At 38.8% G+C, this 16,502-nt stretch overlaps 1 protein-coding gene across 1 annotated transcript in view; it reads right to left on the bottom strand.

The window, feature by feature from the left end:
* Window positions 1–16,502, bottom strand: part of LOC121607944 (NT-3 growth factor receptor-like) — a 211,173-nt gene that overhangs the window by 94,246 nt on the left and 100,425 nt on the right. The window contains exons 6-11 of the mRNA XM_041939009.1: window positions 14,229–14,383; window positions 12,601–12,743; window positions 11,164–11,308; window positions 3,910–4,022; window positions 2,891–3,074; window positions 777–788 (exon numbers count right to left, since the gene is read on the bottom strand). Of these exons, the coding sequence (XP_041794943.1) occupies window positions 777–788; window positions 2,891–3,074; window positions 3,910–4,022; window positions 11,164–11,308; window positions 12,601–12,743; window positions 14,229–14,383 (752 nt within the window). The remainder of the gene's footprint in view (window positions 1–776; window positions 789–2,890; window positions 3,075–3,909; window positions 4,023–11,163; window positions 11,309–12,600; window positions 12,744–14,228; window positions 14,384–16,502) is intronic.

Genomic DNA, 16,502 nt, shown 5'->3' with positions numbered 1-16,502 from the left:
CAGCTCCAGTTTAATATAGTTTTCATTTGTGTTGTTATTTGTTGGTGTTTTTTAAATGGTGTTTCCTGCTTTATGTTATCTCGACGAGCCAGCACAGAACTGAATTTAATTAACTGGATGTGTCTAAACCTTGTTTCTAATTCCTTGTTATTTCATCCCAAATCACACAGTTCTTTGCAGAGAACTAGGAAATTACTGGGAAATTACAGACTTGCAAAATAAAACATTATCACTCTGTGTGTTGTTAAAAGTCAAACTCAGACATATCTTCATTACCAAATATTTATTTTATGCTCATGAAAAAAATGTATCTTTCAAGATACTGGATATCTATTAGTATCTAAATCAGTATTAGCTTCAAAAATCATATATCAGTTGACGTCTAGGTGAAACGGTTTCAAAGGGGGGTTCATTTAACCGTGTTGTTTTTCAGGGTTGTAGTGGTCAGTGCCGTTTTAAGCTTGCATATTATACAGTGGTTCTAGACCTGGATAACTTTGCTGTTTAGTTCGCTTTTAATAAATAAACAATCAAGAACTTCCAGAGCAGGCAGGGTGTGTGTTTTTTCAGGTCAGTAAACTTTAGCATTAGTCATGTTCTATGATGAATTTATTAAAAGCTATTCTATGACAATGTGCACACAAGCTAATTGCATCATGTCAACATGAACAGTTGGGGCTTTTTACATATGTAGAGGATGTCCTGACAGAGAGCTAACCTCTTCCTCACAACCCTGAGAATCAAAAATACTACACATTCTTACAAAAAGCACTTACTATAATCATAATCTGTTTCTGGACCTGCGAAAGAAGAAAGAGAAGAGGGGAAGATAGAAAAGACACAGTAAGACATTCTGCAGGTGCAGGTACAGTCATGCACATCCCTGAGAACAAGATAAGAGGGTATGAAAATAAAAACTGCTAAAAGCTATGCAGCAGTTAAAGAAGAAGAAATGTAAGATTAGAAGCGGAGCATGTGTGTGAGGTGTGAAAAGAGCAAAACACCAGAAATAACACTGTTAACAAGATCATCACCTCTTGTCTAAATATAGCTCTTCTTCATTCTCCACATCTCATTTACACCTTGACTAAATATAAGTTTTACTGCACCACATCGTCCAATAAAAACATAGTCGGAGTGCTGCTGATAAGAGGCTGACATCACTTGGGGAATCTTATCCCCATGGGGACAGAGACACTGTCGACCTGAGGGCTAAACCAGGCTTCAGGAATCGACAACATTTTTCAAACATTGCACTTTGACAATATCTGTGCATGGCAGCTATGGTTATGGTGTTGTTGGGGTTAGGAAATAAAACTCTGGGTGTTAGTTCAGGGTTATTTGTGACAGGATACAAACTCTGCTGTGTGACAGACAGATGCAGGACGCATCCAACCACTTCTCCTCCACTGGTACTGAACATTAGCATTGAAGGCTCCACACACAAATGACGATGTCTGGATCACAGCTGAACATATTCTACGTGTGCTGTAATCTAATAATGGGGGTAACAAACCTCAGTCCTCAAGGGGATGATATCGAGCTAATCAGAGTGTTTCCATGACAACAGTTCATTATTTTGTCAATTGCATTCCTGTGTCAGAAATATGCATATATATGGACAAGTTCACCTACAGCTTTGTCAGTCTGGTCAAATCTTTAGCTCAGTTCAACTTTGATAAACTCTAACATCAGATTTTGCACCAATGACCAATAGCAAACCATCTTAACCGTGCTGACCTTTAAGGGAAGATTCCAAAACAGAGGGGGCTATCATAGCTTATCAGCTGTGTCATATCCACCATTTCTGTTTAACCTCCTCTGTCAGAGTATATATGTCCCCACAGAAGAGGTATGGTGAGTAGACAGGAACAGATGGTACAAGTATGTCTCTAAAATAATGTGCATCATATTGATCTGTTAGCAGCCAAGCATGCTAGCTAACTAATGACTGGGTTCACTTGACATGATTTATGGATATTTATGGTCTAGAGGATGAGCCCTGGTGATTTTTGCCAACTACCTGGCCTTTCCACTGGCACACAGTCATGCTACCCTGAGAATGAACCTTCCTCTGTCTCCATCTTCAAGTGATATTCCCTGTATATAATATATTGTTGGTCCCATGCAGCACTTTAATATTGTGGTTCTTCTGATTGTTGTGTAATCATGGGCCCACTAGCCGAAATTTCATCTTCATGCCAGAATAAATCAAGTACTAACGATAACTGATTACACCAGCATACACCAAAACATCTGACGGGCAAGGAATGGCAACTGTGCCTCTCTGTGGGTTCTACGAGTTCTTGGGAAAATCTCCATCAAGCTGAATGTACAGTACTTTTGAATATAAAGTAAGTCATGGTACAGATGCTACATTGAAGTGAGGTTTGGGGCATTATATGTTATGGTTATTAGAAACTGTGGAGTGGTTAGGGTGCTTTTGCAGTGTGTTCTGGGTCACTGTCCTGTTAAAGAATGAATAGACTTCCAGAGCTCTCGCAGACTGCAGCAGATTTTCCTCCAGGGTTTCTCTGCTCCACCTATTTTTCTTCACCCTCTATGAGTTTGCCAGGTCTTGCAGCATAGGAGCATTCTCAGAAAGCCAGGAAGACACTATAAAGCTATTTCAACAACTTCTATACTGGGATACTGTACTGAGTTGATGTTTTACATTCAAAATCAATTGCTTTCAGATTGAGGCTCAGACAAGTCAGAGCTGTCATGATGACATCAAACATGTTTAGCATATGTAACTGGAATCATCTTTAGATTATCATCCCCAAAAGGTACAGGTATCAATTTGTCAAGTCAGTGAAATGCTTCATGGTTTCATGCTGGAACGTAGTGAAATATAACAGAGTCTGAGGGGATGGTGGTGCCAGCTTACCATCGAAGGGCTTGTCGAGGAAGTGTCCGTACACAGTGCTGATGGACACACCCAGATAGTTGGTGGCCTCCAATGTATAGTTGCCGTTGTTGTGGTGTGTCGGGTTTTTAAAGGTCAGGCAGCCCTCTATGTAGTCCTGATAAATATCCATGTCAGGGCGCACATACTCAGTGTGGGTGATCTCCTGAATGGGAAGTGACAGAAGAGCAACAAATGAACAGTGAGAACAGTGTCATTCACCAGCAAAAGCTTCAAGCCAAATGAGAGTGATCGCATGTCAAGATATTTTCTATATAAAACATATCATCAGCTTCTTGAACATGCTGAAAGAAATCAGTGATTAAAAAAATATTTGTCCTGTCAAGCCATTTTATTCTGAGATGAAATGCTCTGAAAAAACAAAAGTGAGAAAATCTTCCAATGCAGTAAGAAGATAGCAGCTTGTGCAAGAGTAAAGTTATTCTTACACATCGTTTAATCAGTAACAAAAATCCTGAATAAATTCCACTTAAAAGGCCATTCTGCATAATATGTATGTTTACTTTTGAGACCTTTAGTACATTTTGAGGATTATACTTCTGTACTTAAGTATAAAATGGAATACTGTTTAGAAACAAACGGAGTACTGAAGCTGCTGCTGCTAACATGCGGCTCATGTTACACCTCTTGTGTAGACACGGTGTAAAACATGTTTTTTAAAACATGCTTTGCTTTTTCAAGATCAGCATCAAATACAGTCATCTGAATGAGTAACTGCCCAAACCATTTTTCCGATAGCCCAAGAATTACATACATCTATAAAACCATATATGATTTACCATGAGTGAATCTAATGCTTTTTAATCAAACAATGCATTTCCCTTTTGATACCTAACACACTGTAGGGTTTTGTTTCTCCATGGTGTATTTCATGGACAGAATTTCATCTTGCACAGGAACACAAATGAAAAAACAAAATGATACTTCAGCAAAGCGGAAGTTGTCCTTGACAGTCACACAGACAGATGAACGAAATGCACCTTATCTTTGTAGAACCATCGTAAGGTCGGGTGGGGTGAACCTCGAACGGTGAACTCTATGCAAGTGTCATGGCGGCGTTCTGGCTCCTTCAGCTTCACAATGGAGGGAGGAACTGAGGAGACAAAAGAGAACAGAAGAACAGATGAGCAGTGTTCACTTTGTGAAGACATTACTGTATGTTATGGTTTTACATTGTACCTGCACTACAGTGACTACATTTACATGCACAAAACATTGCAGTTTTTGGACCTTATTCCAAAAAAATATTCCCACTAAGCTGTTTACATGGTTAATTAAAATGAATATTCCTCTAATGTTCCTATTTACATGCAGCCATGCATACTCCAATTAATGATCACAGCTTCCCACTAACTTTCGTTCAACCAACTTCTTGAAAGGTCAGCGTTGCAATATATGTGCATATCCAAGAACCTGCTGATTTCCACGTCTTTCATGATGTTTAAAGGTAGGCGGGGCTAGGCAATGCACAGAGCTGACCATACAACAGGCCGAAAAATAAAAAAAATGCTACATTTGGAATAAGGCCTAATTTAGAAAATCTGACTGGTAAATGCTGTTTATATCATCTTTGAAATAATTTTATATTTGTTTTAAAAGTAGACTATTAGTGTGCATGTAAACGTAGTCACTGAAGCTTATACTGTCATTACACTTTTTTGTGGTAGTCTATGAAAGGACAAGAGAGGGATAGAGAAAATACAGAGTCATAAAGGGAAGACACCTCGATTATCATTTTAATATGCTTGTCTCATCACAATCTGTTGAAATCGATCGGGAGGGTGTGAGCGTGTGTGCTCCTGTTCTTGTGTTTCTCTCTGTTGACTTATAAAACTGTATCTGAATGCAAACACAATTTGTCGTTCGCTACCACAGTGTCATCGTCTTACCACGGCCGACTGTAGGAAATTCAAACCGGCATCAGAGAAATACGATCGCTGTCATTAGCCATTCCACCACAAATGGAATTTATCCTTTCATGTGCACACACACACACACATTCACACACACATCCACATATGTCATCAGGGTTGCTTGGATGAGATTCAGAAGCTCCAGCTGTCTGACAGTATAAACGTCAGATAATCAGAGGGTAAAAGGAGCATGGGTGAATACACTCTTGGATGGTTCATACTCATCCAGTAAAATCAATAAGTAAAGCCTTGCTAGCAGCACATCACTTAAGTCTTCACACAGTGTGTCTGCTGGATGTGTAAATAACCACATTAGCTTAAATACTGATAATACCGTCTATCAGTGTTGTGTTTACAGCTTGTTTCTGCTGCCCCTACGTGAGTAAAAAAAAACCCAGTTATTATAGGTTTAAGGAGAGTTCTGATTGGACACAAAGTTTTGCATCAGGTTATTCTCATGAATTTGACCACTGGAGTGTTTTTGCAGCCAACGTACCAATGCTAAAGATGTTAGCTAGCTAGCGTGCTCTGCACACACCATCCATGTGTGCTTCAAAACAAAAACAAAAACAAACGAAACAACTTTCTGTTTATTCCCTGTCACTTTCATCTTTGTGCCTTCATGAATAAGCACTTTCCTTTTTTTTTACTCAAGTTGAAATGTTTTTAAGTTGCGTAAATATGCCGTGAGTCAATATTTCAACAGTTTTTTTTACTGTATAAACCTGCTGGTTTGATGTGGACAAGCATTTTTATGCTTTTATGTCATTTTGACTGGGTTTTATGTTTGTATCCATGTTTAGTGCACTGGATTATGCCAAGCAACACAAAAACAAACAAACCAACAAAAAAAAGGAAATCACTCTGGCACTCAGCTCTGTTTGCAGCATGTAATCACACATTTAAAGGAAGCCTGAATGGCTGCTCTGTATTTGTCATGTTTTGGACATGAAATTAAGTCAAGTCAGCAATCAGTGGTGATGTCAATAATTTGATCCAATCTGTTTTAAAATACATGCAGTGAGGCCTTTCCATGAAACACATACTTCTCCAGGAAGCATTATTATAATTATTATCCAGTCAAAAGTCTACCCCCGCTGTAGTGACTTCCTACAGTACGGCTCGCTGTTCTCTGGTGAATCGATAAGCAGGACAACATTGGCCGTAAGCCCAAGACATGGATGAATGGGATGTAACTACAGCAGCTAACTGTCTGCTTGATGTCTGGAAAACTACAACAGCACGGTCAATGTCTGATATACTGCACTCATATAGAGGCAGCGAGGATGCAGCACAGGAGCATCATTCCTGTGCTACTGCTGTGAGGTCCCAAGGACAAGAACAAAGACAACAGCAATGACAGAACCAATAGCGAAGAGAGGGACAAAGGCAATACCAGTGAGTGATACTTTCAAAGCCAACAAGTAACAAGAGAGATAAACCTAACAACAGGTTCCTAAAACACCAGGACGACATTCCTTTTGACACAACAACCAAATCAAATGCACATCAACAGTGAGCATACACTGACAGGAGACAGCTGACATACAGCAGCTCACAGCAACACACAATTCCAGAAACATAATCCATAAATACCAAAATGCTTCACAATTCAATGCACCATAACTCCCTTTTAGCACAAACAGAACCTCGGAGTCATGTGAAGAGCAGCCGCCATCACCAGCTGTGGATTGTCTGTGTTTCTGTGTGTTCAGCCTCATATCTGTTCCACACTGATTCATGCTCGGGTGATTATTCAATATGTCGCTGACTGATTAATTAATCAATAGACGAACTGTTTGGTTTGTAAAATGTCCATCCCAGTTTTCCAAAGCCCGTGCTGTTGTGTTCATTTCGTTGACAACCATTTCATCATAATTAAGAGGAGACGATGATGAGACGGCACCAACGTCATTAAATGCTAACTGTGAGTGTACCGACATTCAAAACTGTTGATGAAAAAAAGATGAGAGTAAATATAGTTCTGGAGTCCCCCACTTTAAGATTACCTTATCAGAATATGTGTTCCACCGTTCCTGCTGACACACTGGAGATACTGTTTATTTTGGCACATAATGTGTGATTTTAAATGGAAATGAGCAAAATGTGACTGTTTCATCATAAACTTAATTAAAAACAGAACTGTGCAGTCTGCCAGGAAAGTACTTGATCTTTTAACAAACTCTCTTAACTAAGTGTTTGTTGTTATGGTGTTTTTTTAATTCAATTCCTCATTTATTTCACAGATTATAAATGAAATTATATCATGGTAGCGAGTTTAAGTGCTGGAAGAAAAAGTATATACTTGTATATACTACTAGTATATATATACTATACTAGTATATGATTGATTATATGATGGTAAATTCACCTTAAACATTATACAACTGTTACTATCTACATAAGACAGAGGATTTTGGCATGAAAACAGGCATTTTTAATTCATCCAAGTATCCTGTATCATAAATACATGTGCAATAAAACAAAACACTTAAAAATTTCTGAAGATTTAATTGGATAAATTAATAGCCACCCTGCCTTGATAGACTTAGCACATGCACTAGGAGGCATAATTTCCTTGTACCAACATGGCCGTGATAGATGTACAGATTGTACAAAAATTGGGACATGATTTTTAAGCACATGACAGACTAACTACCAAGTGGTATAGCGATGTGCTGTCGAGTCACCTCACACAGAAACAAGCACACAAAATGTCACCTCACACAAAAAAACCCCAGCTCTGGCTAAGTCTACATTGTCAGTGTTTTAGTGTTTAGCATCATTTCAGACTGTCACACATGCACCACAAAGCTGTATCGCACAGGTGCTACTGCTGTGCACAGAATAAAATTTTCAATAGTGTGTGCCAAATATATGTCGCCCTGTACAGCCCTGCAATGTGTTAATTAGTGAGTTTTTGAGGTGCTGGAAGGAACCTTTGTGGAGAATCCTGATGGAGGTCTTCACATGTTGCAGTATCCAGCTTTAAATCAGTTCTCAAAATAGCATATTTAAGGTTTCAAAACTATAAAAAGGCTTGTCCAGGCTTCTGAGAGCAGGACATGATGTTTACTCGAAGCCTCAGAACACATAATAAAACAACTCCAAACATTTGATCGTAACTGGGATATTACTTTACTGACTCTTGCAGATCAGATTCAGGGCTGTGATTTAAAAAAATAGAATTAGTGCCTCTGCCAACCATTCACGTTGCAGTTTACAGCCATGTCCGTCTAGACTCATGCAATATATGTAGTGAAGACCTTGAAGGAATTCAATAGAAGGTATTAAGTGTATCTTTTGGTGAAATGGAAGTTATTACTATATTGACATGTCTGAAGCTCAATATCAGCAGAAACAATGAGCTTGTGGTGGACAACAAGGCTTCAAATATGGATGATGCTACAAAGAAGCTACAAATAGTAAAACATGGATGAGTCACACACATCTTCAACCCAGCAGCACAGAACATCTATACAGGCAGCACAGTTGTTAGGTGGACATCCAAGATTAGTGTCACCAGTTCTGACCAAATGTGGAATATGGCCACAATCTGCCCCCCTGCTCCTGGGTTATGGTGTTGAATTATGGCCAGAAAACTGGTTTTGCAGAATATTAAGACATCACAGTGAAGTTGACCTTTGGCCTTTTGGATAAAAAATGTCATATGTGTAAAATTTTGTCATAATTAGAGCATGAATTCTTGAGATATGGTCAACAACATGTCACAGTCACCTTGATGTTTGACCACCAAAATCAGTTCATCCTTGAATCCGAGTGGACATGTGTGCCTGAGATATCACCAAGGAGGAAGTATGAAAAACAAAACAGTCACATTCCTTATTTATGTTATGTACAAATCTGCGTCACGTCTGTAATTTTAGATGCATTTCATTTGCTGAAGCATCTGTTCGTTTATCAGTCCAGGCACAACACACTTTTCTTTTATGACTGACTATAAATACTGCTGTATGGCCCTGAAGTAATACAAATGCTGCTTCTGGATCTTCACAGCCTTTAAACAAAAGGAAAGCAGTTGGAAGTCATTTAATGAGCCATTTTTCAAACAAAGATATTAACAATGTGCTTTTCTGGCATATGTACTGTATTTATGCTTGAAAGTCACACTCATTGCATCTCTATTGCATATTTTTGTAGTTCTGCTGCAGGCAATGTCGTTCATGTCCATTTGCTAAACATATTGCTAATGTATCATTACCATAACACCCACAGACCACAGAAACACCCACTATACCTCTCATGAATCAATAAACAATCCAACTGTGTCCAGATGCACAAAGAGATGCATGGATGCAGTATGATGAATATGTTGTGGTCTGAGTCATTTGTCCTGTCAGTCGTGCCATTAAAACCATCCAAGCTTCAAATAGCAGTCAGAGCTTCATGAAGGTGAGGTTCTATAATCAAATGTAGTGAGCTTACACATGGAGTTGAAGGCAGCGAGCACAGTTTTGGCTGATACTGCTTACCGACAAAATTAGAGAGCAACTTAAAATAGTTTCCTCAGTGGGCCAGTGCTTTTAAATTCACGCCTCTGGGTGGAGTGAGATATATGTATGCATACGGTGCGCGGACTGGGCTCGCACTGAAAATAGATTCATGCATTCATGAGTGTGTTACATTATCATGCACAGGTTTGCACTGGAGTATGACAGGAATGCTGCATTCTTCCAAAACATCTTAATCTACGCATATTAGACACACCTCTAAATCAAATACATTAAGAAGCTGAATGGAATTTTGCAATATACAACTAAGCATGTCTTCTGCTCATGAACACATTGCACTTTTAAACAGCATCATCCTGTATATAGTATAAGCCAGAACGTCATTAGAAATTCTGCTGGAGTCATCTCAGTTGGCTGACACCATATGTTACCTAATAATCAGATGTATCGTCACACAAATTACTGTCTATTTAGAAAGCCTCTGCCAGTGAGCAAAAATAATCACAGCATCATTTGTGATGAATTGATAATTCCAGTGCAGCTGTGATGTACTATGGCCTATTGGAATTAATCAGCATTTTTTTACACTACAGAAAAAGCTCATCAGTTTGAATTGTGCGTATTATTCCCATATTTTTACAGCACGAGTAAAATCAAAAATAGAAAAGCATGAAATTGTGGCTGATGTGAATGCTGTTGCTGGAGTAACCAAGAGGGCTGATACTGTTATTTTGCTCTGGTGCTGCGTGGTTGTGCTGTTTGGACTGAGCATGGAAGCAAATGTGGATTAACCCCTGCTGAAAACAGTCCTCAAAAAATGAGTCATTTCCCCCTTGTTTCAGTAACGTTTGCTTAAAATACAATCAGCAACTGTTTCAGGAAAGTATTGACCCTTTTCTTTTTTTAACGAAACCATACATCTGTGAGGAGTTTTTAAAGATCTACTACTACTGTAGGAATCTATGGGCTGTCTTTAGCTGAGAGCTAAAGACAAAGCAGGGACGTCAGAAAGTACTGAGAGATGTCTTAGCACATTGTTGGTTTCGGTCTTTTCATGGGATTCTTTGACAGTAAGAAAAACATATAATAGCAGTAATTGCTTTTCGCGGAAATGCAGTTAGTATGTATGATTTCAATAAACATGTGAGGTTGGCAGAAGGGTAATGGCAGTGTCAAGCTGTTGAGGTCGGGCATGTTAAGGTTATTGGATTTGGAGCAGCTCATGGACATAAAGTAAAAAAACTGCCAGAAAGCCAAAAAAAAGACCTACTCTGACCTTGGAATTAACAGCCTGTAACATCTGGCCTGATCAAATGGATGAACCATAATTGTCTCATTCGAGAACAGTTAAATTAATACAATATTAGTTATAAGAAATACAATGATTTAGAGTCTATGAATTGTTCATGTGGTATAATAAAAAAGGGCTTCAAAGAGCCATTCAAAAAGCTTATCATTTGCTTTAATGGGCCTTAACGATGTGTTCAGCAGCTACAGCATGCCTTTCCCTTTATGACTACTGTAGGTGTGACGCTGTTGTGACCTTTTTAATTGCCGAGTGGCAGATTAATTAATGAGGCCTTTGCATATGACAACACCTTCATGAAAATAGCTCCTTTTGTAGGTCACATGAATATAAACACACCAAACGCAAACACACACAAACACAAACTCTGTAGGTCAGATGTGTGTGGGCTGTAATGATGATGGATGGGCCTGTTTAGCACCATGAAAACACTAATATGCCTAATAAGTACTTTTCCAGAGTGACAATTAAATGGAAAATGCAACAGTGCACCAAAAGAAGAGCAATTTGTGTGTGTGTGTGTGTGTGTGCGTGCGTACTTACAGTGAACAGTCAGCTGGACAGAAGCGTTGGTCATGCCCACTATGTTGGTGGCAGTGCAGGTTAGCAGGAAGTTGTTGTCGTCTCTGCTCACGTTGACCAAAGTTATGTTGATGGAATGAATAGTGTTGTTGTCGTAGACTTTGGCCTGGAGGGAGACCAGGGTAAAGTGAGAGAACGGGCACGAGCAAGTAATGGCTGAACAAGGCAAGAGCGTAGTGTGGGAGCAGGCAGTATCGCTAAGAAAGTGGTTATCTTAGTACCATCAGGCTCATTTAGCAATGGCAGCAACGTCAATGTCAGCGTTGTGCTGCAGGAAGGCAAAGTTGGCTGAGCGGAAAGAAGATGAAACCCTGACATGGTTCTGACTTTGAAGTATTCATGCGTGGTTATCCCAACTGTTGACTTTGGACTCCTTATACGTATTTTCATTTCATCACAGAGATCACGGACTGTGAAAATGCGACTCACTACTCATTAACGGATAATGATGCTATAACAATTAAGATGTTCCACTTCAGGTTTGCAGGAGGCGATGTGACCGAAGCATGAAGTCACAGAGTTCAGAGGTTGTAGTACATGTGATGCGTGCATTTACGAGCAGTATCTATATTAGATTTTTTTCATGCATATCAACACATAGCAGTGACATAGAATGCACAGTGTTCAACTGCTTGGTCATTTACAAGCAGCTAACAAAGCTGGCAAGTGCACACAACATATAAAATAAATAGCCATCATATTAGAAACAGTCAGAAATGCATGTTGGATACTGGAACTGCAATTATGAATCTTTCATCATTCATTCATCTTCTTTCATTTTTCAAGCAAAGAATATTTGCATAATATTTTTAAAGTTGAAAATTTCATTGTACTGAGTATTTTTTTTACAGTTATCACAGGAGAGTTATCTTATTTGCATGTTGGGTCGCGCTAGCTGGTGAGCTAGCCACTGGCGCACCCAGAACACACCTCACAACCAAACTTGCCCAACACTGTGTACAGATACATTTCTAATAGTTACTGTTTATTTCTTTAGTGAGGCTTTATGCTACTTCATAGCAGAGGGTTTCACGACTAAGTGGAATTCATGTAACCCATGTGTTCATCCTTTAAGAATTTAAGAAGCCAGCTCCAGTCCACATGATGTAACACTTGGTTTCTTGTCATGGAAGACAAAAGTGCCATTTTGTCCTCCACGAGCTCAGCTAACTAGCTACAGCTAATTAATAAAAGACTTCAACACAAACTGCACTGCTGTACAGCGTTTGTTTCTGCTGGAAACCATGTCAATGATTGATGCCAACAGACACGCATCAGTTATTTATGAGGTAACCGCCAGCAGCTTGCCAGAATCACGTGTAAAATGCAACACTCACAAGTCTAGCTGTTGTGTGCATGTTCTTCTCGATGTGTGTGATGCCGTGTGTGTCTCCCTACCTCTTGTGCATTGATGGAATGCAAGCCGTTCACAGGCCAGTCCACCTCAGGTAGCGGGGATCCAGAGCCGTTACAGATCGCCGTTACTCGATCACCTTCAACAACTGTGAGGTTGCTGTGGCTGACGCTGATATCTGGCAAGTCTGAGAGAGAGTGAGTGAGAGAGAGAGACCAAATATAAATAAAATATACAGATATATCCATCTAATTATTATTCTTTTGGGGCCAAAATTCTTTCAAATGTAAATAATAGATTTGGTGTCTGAATTGTGCTGTTATCTATTATAAAATATCCACTTGTGAAGGGAAGAAGAAAAACATCAATATAAGAAATGATTCCAAACTTTTGAATAACAGTGTACTGTACATTCTGCAGGTTTTTAAGTTCTACAGACAAACAGTGTTTCCACAGAAACTTATCGTACATCAAAAGTATAACATACAGTATGCACAGTACTAAGTGTTGATCTCCACAGTACACTATTTTTGTTGAAATCAATATACTTCACTGTGTAATACCAAAAAAAACAAAAAACATTTTTTTTGGCCAGCATTCTGACTATTTTGAGTTTCCCCAATGTTTTCGCCTTTTCAGTGTGAACCTACTTAGAATTAGTATTGCGACACAGCTAATAATAATAACAAAAAAAAACCCTAAGTGGCACAAACAATTGTGAAAATTACTTTATGTGAGAGAATCTTTAACAGAAAGACTGAATGATTGAATGAATTGACAAATAAACCTGAACTCTTAAGTCTATAAAAGCAAAAGCTCACCCAGCCTCAAAATAGACGTGTTATTAAACAAATATAATAAATAAATATAAAGCCAAAGTGTGACATTGTGACACCTGAACATGTGATTTAAAAACCATCAGCATTAATCTGCTTCTTGATTCATCTGCCTTCTAGTTCATCGCAAAGGTGTTAATTCAATTTATTTTTAATACATAACTAGCAATATGTTCAAGATTTTGCAACTGTTGTTAGTTGATGCCGATAACTCACATGTTCCACTTAATGGCAACACATTCGTATTGATCAAACAACAATAATGATATTAAAAATGTGATATATTCAAGCCAGTGTAGTCTACGTCTGATTTCCCCTGACCGCAGCTTGTCATTATGTGTTTCCGTGCACAATTGATCTAAAACGTCTCAAGAGACTTTTGCACCTATGAACTTTTAGAGAATTATCAGACAATAAATATATATAAATTAAGATGCTGAAGACTGGTTTAATATATTATTTCTAAAGTATTTTTTCTCACTGTCGACAAATCCCATGAAAAGACCACAACCAATACATGTGTTTGGGTAACACTATAAAACTATAGTGGCCAGATGTGTTGAGCCATTTTAAAGGTTTGTGTCCTCAGTAAGAACTAATGGGCTTGAGAGCCAAAGATGGAGTAGGGTATGCAGAAAATACTGAGACACAGAATAGCACATCATTGGTTTTCTTTTTGCCTATTTTTATAGGATTTATTGAAAAGAAAAAAATGAATAACGTCAGCTCTATCATTTAAACAGCCTTCATACACTAGTTAATATCAACAGTCAGAATTCCCAGTCATTAAGGTCAAAGTGTGCACATCATGTTTGTGGGATCATTTCTAAACTTACCACAACTGCTAATGTTCATATCCTGCAGCAGTATCTTCCTGTAGCCATCAGCACAGTATAACTGTTGGCCGCCTAGCCCAGCCTCTCCTCTCTGCTGCCATAGCTGCAGCCAGCGGATCTTACAGCCACAGTCAAACACCACCTCCTCTAAATGACTGGGGAGAAAACAAACGAGCGTCGACAGTATTAGAAATGCTCTAAATCTCATCAGTGACCTACTCACCTTCGTACTGCATGCAAGAGAAGACACGAATGTTTGTCAAAAACAAAGAACATAGCAGTGCTAACATTTAACCAAGACCTTCTAGGCAATCCTTGTTAGGTAAAATAATGGGGGACACCTGCAGCAGTCCCAGAGGGATCTCTCTACAGCTGAGTCTGCAGTAGGTGCACTATTTCCCAGTGGGCCTGAAGTGAGACTCAACCATTCTTACCCAAAACACAGACTGCAGAACTGAGCAGGTTGAAAAAATGAAAAAAGAGAGTGGATGCACGCACATAAGTAAATAACAGCACTTCATCACACACACACAAACACACACAAAACAATCCTGGAATCCATGGAAGCTCACAGATTGGCGATTATGTAACGCTGCAACCCAAGGGGAGTATTTTTCTGTCAAGTGTATTTTATTCATGCTGGTGGAATGAGTCAGCCTCGTAACCATATTAAAACACAACATTTCCATCAACCCTAAGACGCCACTTTAATGTACAAGAGTTATATTTTTACAACTGTTGTTTTAAAGTCTGAGCATGTGAGTCCACAAAAAAGAAGAAATGACAACAGCTCGAAACTAGAATTACCAAGCAGTGGGGCAGCGAAGTTCATATTCTTCAGTTTATACTCATAAATGTAGAAGACTTTGAAGGAATTCAATAAAAGGTTTTAAGTGTGTTTTGGTGAAAATGGAAGTGATACCTGTATTGACATGTCTCTTTCTCTTTGAGACTGTTTTTACAGGAGCACAGAGGACATGGTGGCTTCATCACATGGTGCAACAACAATCACCTGAAGCTCAATATCAGCAGAACTAATGAGCTTGAGGTGGACTACAAGGCTTCAAATATGGATGCTGCTGCAGAGAAACTACAAACTGTAAGATGTGGATGCTTCACCCACTTCCTCACTGAGTTTCCGCGTCAGGTTTTCTCTTCATCTCCATGAATTCTTCGAGACAAACTGACAGTTTGGAACAGTTTTACTTGTCTGCTGCTCGCAGCTCCACGTCAGGAACAAGGCTCTTCTTCACAAATTCTTCTTCTGAATGAGGTTTTAGCTTCGTAGCTATTAGCTCACTCACTACAAACACTGTCTCTGCCAGAATGTGGTCTGGTGAAAGCTGCTTGTTGGGAACCCAAACTCCACCGAAGAGCGTTAATATTAACTTTAAGTTAAGTTTAACATGTTTGTAGCTGACGTTTGACGTTTACTTCAACAACACCAACAACAAAAAGGTTCATCCGTTTCTCTTTTCGAGCTCTCTACACCCACTTCAGTTTTGTTGACAGGCAGCATGATGGATTCTAGTGATTACAGCCGCTATGTGTGTTGCTTTCAGGGAATGCACAGCAAAACTATTTATGCTATTGTCCTTTATCCCTGATTTTACTTGAACAACTAAATACATGGCCTATTATTAAATATCAATATCAGATTAAGCTCTTCCTTACATTGGCATCACACATTTGGTATTCAAATTGGGACTCAATTCTAAAATCTACAAATACAAACTACTTTTATGCTTTTCTACATTTTTACCCTTTTCTAATACTGCAGTAGCATCTCATTCTTTGCAAGAGTAATCCCTCTTGTTGGAAGTTAATATAGGAAGCTTCGTTAGTAACTCTCAGCTCTTTGAGGTAGTAGTTTTTTACTTCTAGGTTCACTTTTAGCACGATTCCTGGGGGTTATTCTGAGACGCTTCATAGATGAGAACATCGTTTGTCAGTGTCTTTCAAAATGCATATGCTAAGTACAAAAATGATGTGTCCACATTCAAAAGCAAATGTAAAACTTTTCAGTTTTCTCAGTATCTTTTGGGAGGGCAGATGGCTTTTTTCTCTCTGTTCCTCTTTTCTTTTGTTGCTTTTTTGCACTTTGCTGTATTTTATCTATTGATGTCTTATTATTTTGCTCCCTTATTTGCTTTGACATAAAGCACATTGAGTTTACCTGCAATGAAATATACTGTCATCTTTCTTGGTGAGAACAGTCCCAGATATTGATTGATTTGGTCACCAAAAACAAACTTTTCCTCCAGATGGCCAACG

Source organism: Chelmon rostratus, chromosome 6, assembly GCF_017976325.1.
Source record: "Chelmon rostratus isolate fCheRos1 chromosome 6, fCheRos1.pri, whole genome shotgun sequence".
Classification (NCBI taxonomy): Eukaryota; Metazoa; Chordata; class Actinopteri; order Chaetodontiformes; family Chaetodontidae; genus Chelmon; species Chelmon rostratus.
The sequence above is the reverse complement of the archived record's forward strand: the minus strand, read 5'-3'. Positions and strand labels throughout refer to the sequence as shown.